Genomic DNA, 15,280 nt, shown 5'->3' on the forward strand with positions numbered 1-15,280 from the left:
GAATTGACGACATTCTAATAAAATATGTTTGACTGTGATTTAAATTCCACAGGTGGGGCATGATTGAGATTCTGTTTTATCATACAGCGTTTGTGTGTATGCCAGGTGTGTCCTATCTTTAGTCGCGTCAATATTACATCTTGTTCTCTTATCAGATTTAGTGAGTTGATCCATCTGTCCGTGCTTTGATTTCCTTTAGTTTGTTTTCCCTCATAAAGTGCCATCCATTTCACCATGAGTTGGTGATGGAAGTTTTGGCTTCTTTCATGATATGCCATCTTTGAAAAAATTTGCATATTTTCTATGGTTTGATGTTGGTCACTCATTTCTTGTTTCATTGATAAATCTGCGATTTCATAATAAAAACTGTATGAATATAATATATGTTTTTAAAACACTTTAATTGGGTTATAAATTGTAGTGATAAACTATATGTACATGCATTGAACTCAATTAAAATTAATTGGACTGTGGATTGTGATAATATAATAATATACCTTATACGTTATGTATATGTTTGTATGAATAACATGATAACTAAAATATACCTATGTACCTACTAACTGTACCTACGTGATTTTAATATTTTTCACCCAGTTTAAAATTTATAAATAACTTATAGGTATGAATAATATAATATGATAAAAGATAATTAAAAATTAAAATTATGATAACTTGTCATGTTTGTATAATATACTATTCTATACAATTTCGTGACCAATATCTTATATGTATATTTATGTAACTGAACTACATATTTACATTTTAAAATATCTAATCGAATTTCAGTTATTATTCCAAATGCGTTTCTAATTTGCATATTATATTTGGTTTGATGGTTTATCTATAATAAACTGTAAAACGTCAACTGCAAAATCTTTTCTTGTTATAACATAACCAACTAAGAGCATATTTTTCTAAATACGTTTAAAATGTCATCATACAATAGATCAGTACACAAATATTTAAAAAACAAACAAAATATTTAATAAATAAATAATTTAATATTAATAAAATTGAAATTAGGTGAAATATTTTGGGTAATTCTATGGAAATAATATGTTTTATTGTTGGTTTATAGTTTTATACATAAATTATAAAAGATAAAACCATTAATATTATACTAGTATTTTAATAAATGATATTATCATGTTCATAATATACCTAAATAGACAATGGTATCGTATCATAACTTATCATTTATTATTGAAGCAATTAAGAATACCCTAAAATAAAGAAATTCAATAATGCGTATAAATGAATTTAAGAATTGTTATGAAACTAGAATTAAAATTTCATTTTCTCGCGAAATCACCCAAAATATTTCACTTCATTTATTTAATGTATTATGGGTAATTTTATAAACCTATACAATTTTGATTAAATAATTTTATCATTTCAGATTCTGAGCGTAAAGAATGAATGTATTTTATATTTGTGTTTACAATGATGGTTGTGTAATTTTTTCTATCTGTCTATCGTCTATCACTAACATTTGGGGTAATAAGATGCTCCAATTTTTGACATCAGCATCTGTTCTGACAGAAAAGTGCATCTAGTTGATACTTTTTAGAGGTCAAAATTGAAAAAATTAGTAGTTTTAAAAAGCGTCAGGAGGATTAGAAATAAAGTGATAAAATGGTAATTTTTACGCAAAACCAATTTTTGAAAAAAATGATTTTATTTTTTAGGTATAACTTAAAAATAAATACAAATATTTAAATAAAAAATAAATAACACCAGACGTTTTAAAATTTTCACCAAATATCTATATTAAAATTTTCCATAGACAGTAATATTTCCGAAATATTTTAACTTATTTTGAGCATTTTAGCCTAAAGAAATTATTCTAATTTTGTAAATTTAATGCAAGATTCCTCATAAGTATCTTTAATGGAAGTTCAAAAATATTAAAGTACATCATAAGCATGGTTTTTATTTTAATGCATTTTTAGATTAAATTTTGAAATAATTTAACAAAATCTGGAAAAAATTTCAAATTATTTTTCAGTTAGAAACTTAGAAATTCATGAGTTTATTTTTAAATAATGTAACCTTCACTGAGCAAGTAAAAAATAAATTATACTATATAGTATTACCATATCTACTACAACATACTGTTGTTCTCTCTTTTTTCTCGTCCTTGGAATCACTTATACTTTCCTGTGTTTATAAACATATAGCACAATAATGGCTATTGACAAAAAAAAATTATATCGATTTTACAACCTTTATTTACTGTATACGTGAGTACTAGGATAGGAATCGGAAGTTATATAGGAGTTGCATATTGTTCTGTATGCTGTCGAATTATAATAAACCAAGATAGAAATCCGAGCTATATAATGTTGAGTTTAAAAATTAAAAATTAAAAATGCATATTTTGCATATTTCGATAATTTTAGAGAAAAAGTGCATATTTTCGTCGATTTTCATTGATTTTCGTATATTTGTATGCACAATATTTGATATTTTCTAAAAAAATTAATTTTTTTTCATTCTTAAACAACTTATTTTAAATAATGTTACATAACACAACGCTAATAACGCGAAAAACAACTTTACAGGTGTTATTTAACATATATTTATTTCGTATTTCACAAATAATGAAAATATATTTATTTAACTATTTTTTTCAGTTCAATAAAATCACAAACGCCAACCGATAACGTGCCATATTTTTTATTTTTTTATATATAAGAGTTTTAAATAATTCAATTTTTTTAAATACATATATTTAGAATTTTTTTCGTATACCTATATATTAATAAATAAGTAACACATTTTAAATAAATAAATTTTTTTTGCATATTTCATATTTTTTCATGCATATTTGAATGCATATTTTGCCTTTTTTGCTCCTATAACTTCCGAACCCTAGTGACCTATGCTATAATATTTTTAACTTAAGTGCATTATATAGGTATCTAAACGACTAAACAAGATACCTATTTTGATTAATCGAATCAAAATGAAGTACATTTTCAACATTAATTTTATTTTTAAGTACAAATTATATACTATTGATATATTAATATATTATTAGGTACTATTTAGCAATATCCTTAAAAATTAACAAGTTAATCAATTTTATCGTCTTGGATACAAAATTGTGTCTTGATAATAATAGTATATATACCTATTGTATATCCATTCATACATAAATTATAATATTATGTACCATTATATAAAACTAAAATATTTGATTATACTAAATAATGAACAAAATTGTATGAAAGTTACAGTTCAACAACTACAAAAAAATTTTAACACATCTTTTTGAACTTCAATGTAATAATTTGTTTTATTTTTAATATTAATAATAAAACGATAAAAAAAGATGAATATAAGCCGTTAAAATTACTTTTGCTTTATAATTCCCGAAACCAGGAAATTATAAATATTTTAATAATCGAAGACCATTTATAAGTCCCTCTACTTCTCCATTATATTAACTACAGGAAATCCGGATGTTCAAACTTCAAATTAGCAGTCACACAGATTATGTATTTATAATCGATTTATATCGTGACCTTGGAATTAATAACTGTCAACAATCATTATATAGGTATGCTTGATATAATATTAATGTGCTCTTATTATTCTGACACAGCCCATTACTATTTAAATTTAAAAAAAATTAAGTAAATACTAACTACTTTATGAATAGTACTAACCTAAACGGCTATACCTTGATATTTTTGTGTAGGTAACCATAAAATGTATAATATACAATCATCTTAGGAAAAAATGAAAAATATACCAAAACAATACATTATTTTCAAGAACTCAAACAGGAATAAAATTTAGAAGAAAAAAACAGGAAACTCAATTGTTAATTCTGTTGTATATATAGTATAGGTTTATAGCGTATTTAGGTGCTTTATAATTTAGCAGGTAAGTTTAATGTAATAAATTTGAATTCAATCACAGTATACGAAAAACTATAAAGAATAAAGAGATAGTTTAATCAGCATTCGTTATATTACCAACTAAAAATAGTTTATACCATATCATATTTATATTATTATTAGTATGTTTTTAATTCAGTAGATGATAAAATTAGAAATAGGTTTTGATAAAAAAATCACGTACAATCTATTTTCAATACTGATGAACCGTAGAATAGAGAGAACTGTATAGCGCATAAAAAGGTTTATGTTAAGACTTAAATAAAATCCAAATATTTTGAAAATTTTAATGTGTATGAAAATAATGATGCACACAATGAAAAAAAAGCGGTTAATTTGTGCATGTCGCTCTGTTGTGCAGTAGGTTACAATAGTGGGTTACTGTAATGGATGGAATTAAATTTTAATCCAATGATATTATATCATTGTATACGAAAAACGATGCTGAGCGGAGACGGTTTATCTGTCTAGTATATATAATAGATTATTCAAAATTTTCTAAAATTATTCTGTCAAAATTCAAACTTTGAATGCTTATAAAAAAAAATTGTAACTATAAATTCATTTTATTTTTCAACTGCTATTGTAACGATATGTTAAGAGCCTTGTAGGGTCCGGAAAGTTGTACGCCTGCCAGGGACGCAAAATTTGATATTATTACATTTTAAAATCTAGGGAAGGGACGGAAATTTTTATTTTTCCAGTAGCGCCGCTATTGATTGGCCCAGTCATGGAGCCTTGTATTAAATGTTCAAGCTTTTCCACCCAACAAATACATTTTTATCGATATTAGTTTAAAAAAGCGGGTAAGTGGGTATCGCTCTGCTGTATATTGCTATGCTGCCTATGTATTTTTATAAATTTTTAATCACTATAAGAATAACTTATGAGGAACTTTGTACTCAATTTTCAAGTATGTTGATAAGGCCAAAAACATTTTATTGACACTTCAAAAGAAAATTTTCAGAAAAATTGAAAATTTCAGTTGTCTATAAATATCTCAAAAAAAGTCAAAATATTTTTAAAGTTAAATCATGTAAAGAAAATGCCAATCTAAATAACTTGTGAAATTTTCAAGTATCTACCACTTATACTTTTTGAATAATTACAAATATTTAAAATCGTTTGAGGATAAATCGTTATCGTTACGCCATTTCGTAAAAATTTAAAATTCAAATTTTTCCTATAATGATGCTTCGAAATTGCTCTATAGCTACTTGAAGGAAAACTTATGGAAACTTAGTGTTGTATTTTTAATCTTTAGTTATAAACACAAAAAATTGTATGATTTTTCAACTTCAAAATTACTTGCAAATTTTCGCGTTTTCGACAGATTTCGTAAAAATTTGAACTATAAACGCTTATAAAAAAAAATTGTGACTAACGATTTTTATTTTTTTTCAGCTACAATAAGAAAAACTTATAAGGAACCTTATATTAAATTTTCAAGTTTTTTTGGTCATTCAACATTTTTTTACCGACACTTTAAAAAAAAATTCTCAAAAAGAATCGAAAATATCAGTGGTCTATAAATAACTCAAAAAAAAAGTCAAACATTTTTGAAAATTAAACTGTATATATATATCACTGACATAAACATTTGGTGAAAATTTCAAGTATTTATAGTGATTAGTTTTTTAATTATAACCATACAAAAAAATCAATTTGGTCGATAACTGGTTTTGCGTAAAAATTCCCGTTTTTCTCGATTTTTTTGAAAACTGTTGGAAAATGTTTACTTTTGACCTCTATATTGCACCAAGGATATTCACTTCTCCATCGGAAACCACCCCCAAAGTTTAAAATTGAAGCATTATTTCGACTAGTTATGCTGTACACAGACACAAAAAAAAACACACATCATTGTAAGAATACAAAAATATAATATATAATTATATTATATATATTATATTTTACATATATAATGTATATCAATGCTTTGAAGATTATCATATATCTAAATATTTGTTTTATAAGTTAAAAATTATAAGTAAATCAATTTACCATACTATACAATATATAATAACCCACATATTATTAAATATTCATTGTACTTATTACATGTATGTTAAAAGATTGAACATAATATTCTAATATATTTTAATGCTACCGCCCACAGCCCATCACTATAATACGTGTATAAATGAATAGACAGCTGCGCTGCTACTGTATAGTCGTTAATCGCGTTTGTATACCTACATTGGGTAAATTATGTTTTTAGAAATCCCAAAATGTTATCAGATCTCGTTTAAAACCAAACAAGGCGTAACTAGAAATACAGTAGCTGTTGAATATTAACATACTCGTATTTTCTATATTACCTACGTATAATGTTTAAACCGAATCAATACATTTTGATGTATTACACGAACAAGTTGGTTGACCTTATCGAGTGCAGGCGTTCGAGGTAAAACTTGTTTCAATAATGTAACACGCAGCGATTGCTTTCAGAAAAAATTACAATATTGCCTACAATTGAATCGTCCTCAATTTTAAAAACTATCAAGGTGCAGAAACTACTTGAAATTATAATGCGCGTGACTATTGTGGGTATATATTAGGTGTAATAACCAATTAAAATTACGATAGGTCCGATGTCTTAAATAAATAATAATCGATTGCTTTTGTTTTCATACTAAGTTTATTGTGGATTATAAATATTAATAATATGATATAGATATATTTTAACAATTTGTAATAATATACTGCATGTTACAAGTTACAATATTGTTTATGTTTTATAATTTTGTCAATAAATTGTGAGAAAGGTACTTAGGTACATATGTATTACGTCCTACATATATGGTATAAGTCGCGACTGGAGGTCATCATTTTTTGAGTACAATAAATTATAGCAGCCTCAACGTAAAGTCTAATCTTGTCTTAGTAGAGTAAAAAAAACATGTAACACGTAGGTAGTAACACACAAGACACTCACAAGTAGTTACCCTGCACCCATTGGATATTTCAGGTAATATCTAATTGAATTATTTATTTATTTATTTGTTTGATAAATCGCAATTCCAGTTGCGTCTTAACCAGCGAAGAAAGTTATCGAGAGTAAAAAGGAAGAACAAATTTTTCACGTGGGTAGGTAAGAGTTTTAGATTCATCTGAGCGGGGCGAGGAATGTATTGATTTTACTATATGATAGTATGATGTGTGTTTGTCTTCACGTTTTGGGGCAGTAAAAGTGCTTCGATTTTCGACTTCAGTACCTCGTTAGATCAGAAAATGAATCTAGTTGGTACTTTGGGGAGGGGGGGGGGGTCAAAAGTAAAAAATTCTCAATATTTTTCTAAAGAAAACGGGAAATTTTACGCACAATCAGTTTTCGACAAAATCGATTTTGGTTTTTGATGTAACTTTAAAACAAATAAAATTACCATAGATATATGGCATTTTCACCGAATATCAGTATATTCTATTCACCATACAATTTTCAAAAAATGTCGACTTAAGTTAAATTATTTATAGGCATATGCAATTTTCGATCATTATTAGTTTTTTTTTAAATCAATATCGATAAAAATGTATTTGTTGGGTAGAAAAGCTTGGAAAATCAATTCAAGATACCTAACATATTGTTAAAATAGCAGTTGAAAAATATAAAACATATATTGGCACGATTTTTTTTTATAAGCATTTAAAGTTCAAATTTTGACTAAATACGTAAAAAATACGGCAATGTTCAAATTATCTTATATAGAAATTCATAAAAGTTTTTAAATCTAAAATTTGAAAATATAAATTAAGGTTCCTAACATATTTTTACAATAAAAGTTGAAAAATAAAAGAAATATAGTCACAATTTTTTTTTATAAGCATTCAAAGTTTGAATTTTGATAAAATACCTAAAAATCACAAAAATTCGCAAGTTATTTTAAGTTAGAAATTCATAAAAAATTTCATTTTAAATCTAAGTTTTGAAAATGTTTAATAATCTATATTCTATAATATATCCTAGACAGATAAACCGTCTCCACTCAGGATCGTTTTTCGTATACAATGATATAATATCATTGGATTCAAATTTAATTCCATCCATTACAGTAACCCACTTGTAACCTACTGTACAACAGAGCGACATCCACGACTTACCCACTTTTTTTCTTTGGACCGATGACCGGAGTCAAATACTCATATTTCTGGTTTCTGGATGTTAAAAGGTTAGTGAAGATATATTTGAAATGAAAACGTATGTAATTAAGACGATTAAGTTTATGAAGGTCATTAAATGTAATAAAATAGACTTAATGGTTTGTATAAGGATAATTTAGCCAAATACTATGAGGCACCATTAATAATGGTGACCGGTTAATTTTGTTCGAATTGAGGTACCGACTAAATTCAATGTACAACTTTTGTTTGCTGATCCAACCGACTTTTTCTGCATTTTAAATACCTACTCGTCTTCATTTCCTTTCTATTTTTCTCAGAAAATTTTTTGGGAAACACGGCATACGAACATTATCTGCTCTTCATTAGTTACAAATACATATAACATATTATATAAATACTATAAGAATTAATTAAATTACTCATTTAGTTACGTAAATTTAGTTAAAAAATTATTAATTAAATTAATTTTTTCCAACACATATAATATACAAAAAATATATACAAATCAGATAGGTTACTGGTTAGAGGTTAAAGTACCTATTAAAAGTAAGATAGATAACTAATTTTAACATTCGTCCTCTTAACGTTATAATAAGCAATTATCCACCAAATTATTTAAGTTTTTAACTGCATTTTATCATGTGTTTACTATTGTTCTTAATACTTAAACTAACGGACTTTTCCGTTTTCCCAAAACATTACGGCCCCTATCCTTAACAGAGTTTGCTAAACGTAAGCCGCACATACTTCTAACACTGCAGTTATTTAGCTTGGTTTTATCAAATATAAAATACAGGTTTAATATTATATTTAATCATCGAAGCAGTTTATCCTATCGAAAGGTATTACAAACTAACTAGTTTTCCATTGATGCAACATGATGAACTTCTTGTAGAGGTAAATTTTAGGATTCATCTTCTTAATCTTATTTGCTCCCTTCAAAAGTTCGACGTCCCACCTATACATAATACAATACATCACCCTATATATCCGTAAGTCGAAACCACCCCACAATATCGATGTTTCGAGCAAACGAAAACGTTTCCATTCTAAAATGCTCTTCACATTGCTTCCGAGATAGATTAGTACTTTTTGAAAACAATTAAAATAAAATATGGATGTGCCAGGATGGCTTGACTGAGTGGAGACTGGAGAGTCCATAAACAATAATACTTCATAAAGCATATAATTACGTATTTATGTGACTCACTTTTATAAAAGTTAATATGCATAATATTGTATACCAAGTTAACATATTTAAAAAAAAAAACTAAATTAAACCGATCATAATCCAATATAAATTATAATTAATACACTTTAAAATGTCTGCATAATCAAAACAGCGTCTAATAAACAATAATTATTATGTATATATCTACTATACTACCTACCTGCTATAATTATGAATATTATTATGTCTACGCATATGCCAAGGACATCGCTTCCTCGACGTGTCTTGCAGAGAAACTATTTATAGGTACCATATTTAGTTTTTTAACTGAACACATTTTAGGTAATTGCAACTTTAATTCACTATAATAAAAAATAATTAATAGTTTTGTTTACATATACTTTGACATGTGAATTTCTGTATAGAATAAGTACCTACCAATTTGTTCTTTTTAAGTAATATAAGTTTTTAAATACAATAATTGGATTAAATACTTGAAAAAATATTTGGAATAAAGTATGAAATATATTATAAAACTGTAAAATTATTCAAAATACTTTTTGTTTTAGATATTAAAAAACTACAGGAACTTCTCTTTTGAAAAATTTGAAACAATAATAGTCAGTTTTAAAATATATTGCATTAATAATTGTATTTTGTATATTTTATTAACTGTGGCCATTTATGATTGGCAACATAAAAATAAATATAAAATTAAAAATTTTATTTTTATTTTAACTACAGAAGTATATTAGATAGATATTAATCTAAATGTACTTAGAATACTACCACAAAAACTGATATATACCTACGTATGTATCCAAACTACATCAGACATTCTAGTTCTGTTATGACTTGTGAGTTGTCTCTTGAACAATTTAAATTTTAAACCTTCAATATCTTGAACTTTAAGACATTTGAATAATTCAAAGTTCTATAAAAACAAAATTTTGAATTCAAATATCCCAAAAGTTTTAATAGTAATTTCGAACATAATCAAATAGATATAGATAGGTACGAGTATGACAACAGATAAATTATTATTTTTGTTAGAACAATGTTAAACACTTTTAGTCAAAACATACTAATCTTTTGTCCATCATACCAATCGACCTAGTCTTGCGATAATACTTCTTAAAACTGATTTGTTTACTCCCCTATCGCTTGGGTATGCTTTTTATACGACTGAATTTCACATTGGTTTTCAATCTACCACTCATGGATCTTAATTTACAGCTGAATGCTTTGCAATAATTGAAACACTAAATATAATCTCATCCTTACCGCCAACAAAATTTCTTGTCACCTCTGACTCTCTGTCCTGTCTTTAAGCTCTCTCTTCTGATGTTTCAAATAGTATCTTATACGGATATTATTTTTATAGCTATTTAAACTTTTAAAAAAAAAGTGAAATAACTATTTCTACCCCCATTTTATATCGAAACTTTCAAACTTCAATGTATGTTTACATGCTAAGTAGATCCGGTTGGTTAAATATCAAAAATATATCATTTTCATATTTACAGTATTATTTGTAGAAATAAAATTTACATGAATAGTTGAACAGTAAGTTCTTGTTAATCAGAACACGGGCTAATCCGAGAAAAGCGGTAATCCAAACAGGCTTGAAAATTGTCGAATCGCCATATCAAGACGCACATGTATCAATAATGTATCATAATGTAATATTTCGGATTAGCGAGACCGAACTATTTATTGTAAATTAATTATTAATTATTGATTATTCAGTTGTAGGGTACAATTATCTCATCAGATTTTCTTTGTGAACTCAAGGCTTAAATAAGTATGAAATAATTTATCGAAATACTTTATTACATGTTATCAAATATATAATTAATATAAAAGTAATATTAACCATATTAACAACCTATTCTGTAATATTAGCGTATCACTGTGATTCATCAAAGTGCCAACGATTTTTCCCTATTATCCTCCACAGACCCATTCTCTTCTTTACAAAATTAAAAAATTTTATCATCAAAAATAGTACCTTTTAAAAATGAACTATCAGATGGTAATCCAAAATGTCACCAACAAGGACTTTAATACACAATCTTTTGTAACAATTCATGCTGAATTTTTTACTCCTTGGAAGTACATAATTACTTCAGGAATAGTGGTCAGTCACAACCAGTTCACAGACATGTTAACTGTTAAGCCTAAAATAGTTCACAAAAACAATTATCCTGTAAAATTATGAAAAATACAGATACTGTGTTTTGGCAATGTACAGCTATATTGTTAAAGAAGCATCAAATTAGGTTTAAACAATAATATTCAATGAGTATGATCAAGTATATTTCAGAATCATTCAAAGATTATAAATTTGAAAAATCACGTAAACAGTCTAATAGTTTTGTCTGCTCCACAACTAAACACCCATGGTTCAGTAGGATGGAATGTCACGCCAAAAATGCCAAAATCTGAACAATCCTCGTGTTCCTTTAGTAATTTTAATGGAACAACTAATGGATTTTGTAGCAAATCACTAAAAATAAAATAATGAAATAATTTGGTACATTGATAAAAAAAATTAAAACAAATTTACTAATAAACTTACTTATACACCATTCCATGGGAAACAATCAAAGCTCGGTCATCAGAACCGGATGCAAACAAAGGATAGCGTTTGTGGAAAGCAACAGAACGTACAGCCGTTGAATGTAATCTTAGAGTTTTGTAAGGTTTGGTGGAAAGATCAAGATCAAACCATAACATTTTTCTGTCATATGTTCCAACAATAAGATTGTCGCCACCTAAATATCAATTAGAGTATTATAATGGTAATAAAACAAAACATAATATACAATATAATAACTGTATATAAACTTTAGCACTTTTGTTTTAAAAGCCAATAAATTATTAGGTGTTTAATGGATGCAAGGCAAATTATGATTTTAAAATAAATTATTTTTTGACTATTATAATTTAGTTACAGTTAAGGAGTGCCGACAGTTTAAGACAAAATAAGTAATAAATACATATTTCTAAATTTCCTTTAATAATTTATGAAAAGTTTTTAATTATAATACCAGGTTTTAAGTTAAGTTTTTGAAATATTGTTTAATAATTCAATTTTTTTAGTTTAAGGTTTCGAATTCAAAAACAGTTAAAATTTTTTTTTGGTTACACAATTTAAAAAACTTTGATCTAACATGTAAATGAGTACCATGATCAGTTCTTTGTTTCTTCTACAACTTTAGATGTTAATTTTAAAATTTTAAACGGAATGAATGATTTATTTTTAATAATTCAAGCATAAGTTACTAAACAGATTAAAATTCAAAATATGTATACCTGGATGGATAGCCATTGATGAAATCCATTTTGCGTAACTCATTAACTTTTTAAACAACTCTTGTTTGACTAAATCATAAATTCTTATATTTTTTTGAGTCTGAAAAATAAAATATAAAAATACTAAAAATCAATGGTTATAATTATAAAATAAAATAATAATTTACTGCAACAAATAAGAATGGTCTAATTGGATGGAAAAGAACAGATTGCACCAATCCTTTAGATTTAGCAAATGGTAATTGTGAACGTCTAGTAGACATTTGATGAATTAGAACTGAACGGTTAGCACCGTCGGGCATGACTGTAGCCGCATAATCTCCCCTGCCATGCCATGTTACCTGAAAAAAATAATTTATCATAATTATTCAAAAAGGACAATATTTAAAATAACATAAAATATATTTAATCTTGTTTTAAAAAGTATTTATTAGTCTTATTAAGTCATGAGCCATAAGATATTGAATAATGAATATTTATCAATTTATCTTAAAATTACTTATTCACCTGTTTAATTTCTTTAAAATGATTCAACACAAGACGAATGCCATTTTCCCATTCTTCAGGTGTTGCATCGTCCCATTGAACTACAGCTTTAACCTTATCAGAGACTGAAAAAAATTTAAAAATTAACATTCATCTGAAAAAAAATAAATAATTGTTTCAAAACAAAACTTACCAATAGAGGCTTGAACAGGTGGTGTGGATAGAATAGAATCGGTTTTGGAAATTATTAGATGATCACCTACACCTGGATTTATGATTAATAATTTGCGATCAGCTACAACTGCAATCAATGATAAAGCTTTGTTTGGGTTCCATTCAACACTACGCACTATACCTCCAACTGGTATAGTTCTCAAACAACGGCCCGTACTTATTTCCCATACTGAAAATGATTTTTTTTTTAACAAGCATAAAATTAAATTGTTTCTAAATAAATACATAACACTTGTTATCATCTAGTATACATATTTAATCAAAATCATTTTTTTTTTTTTTTTAAATTATTATTCATTACTTTTAATGGTCATGTCATCAGATCCAGACAACAAATATTGACCAAGTGGATCAATAGATATACAACGGACCATATCAGTATGGCCATTAAATACCAAAGATTGAATTGTAGGGAAAGGTTGTAGATCTTTAGGACTTGGCAATTTAGGCAATAGATCTTCTGGTTCAATAGTTAACTACAAATAAATGAATGAAATTATTATATAATTTAATTAATTTGTTAATTAATAGTAAAATATATAAATATACTCACTCTCATTTTTCTAGCTCTAGGACACAAATACAAATCCATACATCTTGTAAACCTCTCCTTGATAAATTTGGGATATGCTGGAACTTGTCTAAGACTAGAATACTTTTGTGGTACATAATGTAACTTGCGCTTCCAAGGAGTTTCTTCTTGTTTTTTCCATATCCTTAACTAAGTAGAAAAATATTAAACGCTGTAATAAAAACACATACATATACAATAAGAATAACTCACTTCTCGCTCATTAAATAAAAATTCAGGGGGAGGATTATAAGACTCTGCATGAGATGGTAAATTTCTCTTTGGTGCAGGTATATGATCAGTAATTCGTCTCATATGCTCATCTTCGGCATCATCTGTACTCCACATCATATAGAAACTACGTTCTCGTTTCTTTTCACGTTCTTTTCGCTTTTGTTCTCTAGTTTTAAGGAGACCGGCTCTTATTAATCTAGCATAACGTTCAACACGTTGAGCTTCCTGTCGACTAGCAATAAATGATCGTTTGTGATCAGCTCCATTACGAATAGGCATGTTCATCACTTCTGATGTAAACCATTCAACCCATGGCTAATTATACATACGTACAATTATAAAATGCACAATAAAAATGTAAAAATTAATTAATGTGATATAAAAAACTACCGCATATTCTTCGAATGTTGAATCAGGTATTTTACTAGATTCTATTCGTTGAATCAATTCTACATCTTTATCGCTCAAGACGACATCTTGTCCAGTTTGTAAATCTCTAACCGTACGCCTATGATAGACAAATTATAGCTGTAGATACATAAGAAATAATCACTGACTAATAATACTAACCAGAAATCAGGGTTTTCCATTTTTTCCATAAAATTATCCAACTGATCCCCACGTTCAGGCTTAATGATTTTATTACCATCCCAATCATAACCAATGTGTGGATACTCATCGTACCAATTCATTGGTATGTTTCCCACAGTGTTCCTGATATCCTTAAAATATTATATACATATCAAAAATTAATTCAAAATCAAAACAGTGAACAGCTAAGAAATAAAAATCCACCTCTTCGTCAGAGGTGTCCATTTCTGCTTCATATTCTACATAGCCGTTTGTTTTTTCGGCAGGCGGTAGGCCACTCATCTCTTCGGCAGGCTTAGATTCCTCCATTGTCCTTCTAAACAAATCTGAATCAATATTTTTAAACAACAATTATTAACACGTTTTAACTACAATAATGATATGGATACATAAAAAATAACTAATAACTATTATTACATACTTGTGCCGTACTACAACACTGAGTGCGGTACTGTGGTGTGCCGTGTCCGTGTGCGTGTGCCCGTTCGGTGTTAAGGTCTCCTAGAGTCACGTGTATTTAAGTATTTCGTCGATTGCCGTTGCTAACATCTCATGCTATAGCCACAGAATAAAATATTCTAATCAGTATTCAGTGATATTAAAGATAGCACTATCTATAGCCATGTTATTCCCGCATGGTTC

The 15,280-nt window shown here is 27.1% G+C and overlaps 1 protein-coding gene across 2 annotated transcripts; it reads right to left on the reverse strand.

The window, feature by feature from the left end:
* Positions 1-11,501: 11,501 nt before the first annotated feature.
* LOC107166091 (ribosome biogenesis protein BOP1 homolog) lies at positions 11,502-15,207 on the reverse strand. Of its 2 annotated transcripts, none has more exons than XM_015514623.2 (13): positions 15,060-15,207; positions 14,843-14,964; positions 14,618-14,769; positions 14,438-14,555; positions 14,027-14,362; positions 13,796-13,963; positions 13,544-13,718; positions 13,202-13,411; positions 13,030-13,133; positions 12,690-12,863; positions 12,523-12,622; positions 11,786-11,981; positions 11,502-11,713 (listed from the first exon to the last, which is right to left on the reverse strand). In XM_015514623.2, exons 2-13 carry the CDS (start codon positions 14,945-14,947, stop codon positions 11,560-11,562), a joined length of 1,992 nt encoding a protein of 663 aa, XP_015370109.1. In that variant the 5' UTR covers positions 14,948-14,964; positions 15,060-15,207; the 3' UTR covers positions 11,502-11,559. The 2 variants fall into 2 exon arrangements, with proteins under 2 accessions (XP_015370109.1, XP_015370110.1); XM_015514624.2 differs by having other exon boundaries at positions 14,843-14,954; positions 15,060-15,177.
* Between the last annotated feature and the right edge of the window lie 73 nt (positions 15,208-15,280).

This window comes from Diuraphis noxia, unplaced genomic scaffold, assembly GCF_037042655.1.
Source record: "Diuraphis noxia isolate RWA-SAM2 unplaced genomic scaffold, SU_Dnox_SAM2 contig0002, whole genome shotgun sequence".
In the NCBI taxonomy this organism is placed as follows: domain Eukaryota; kingdom Metazoa; phylum Arthropoda; class Insecta; order Hemiptera; family Aphididae; genus Diuraphis; species Diuraphis noxia.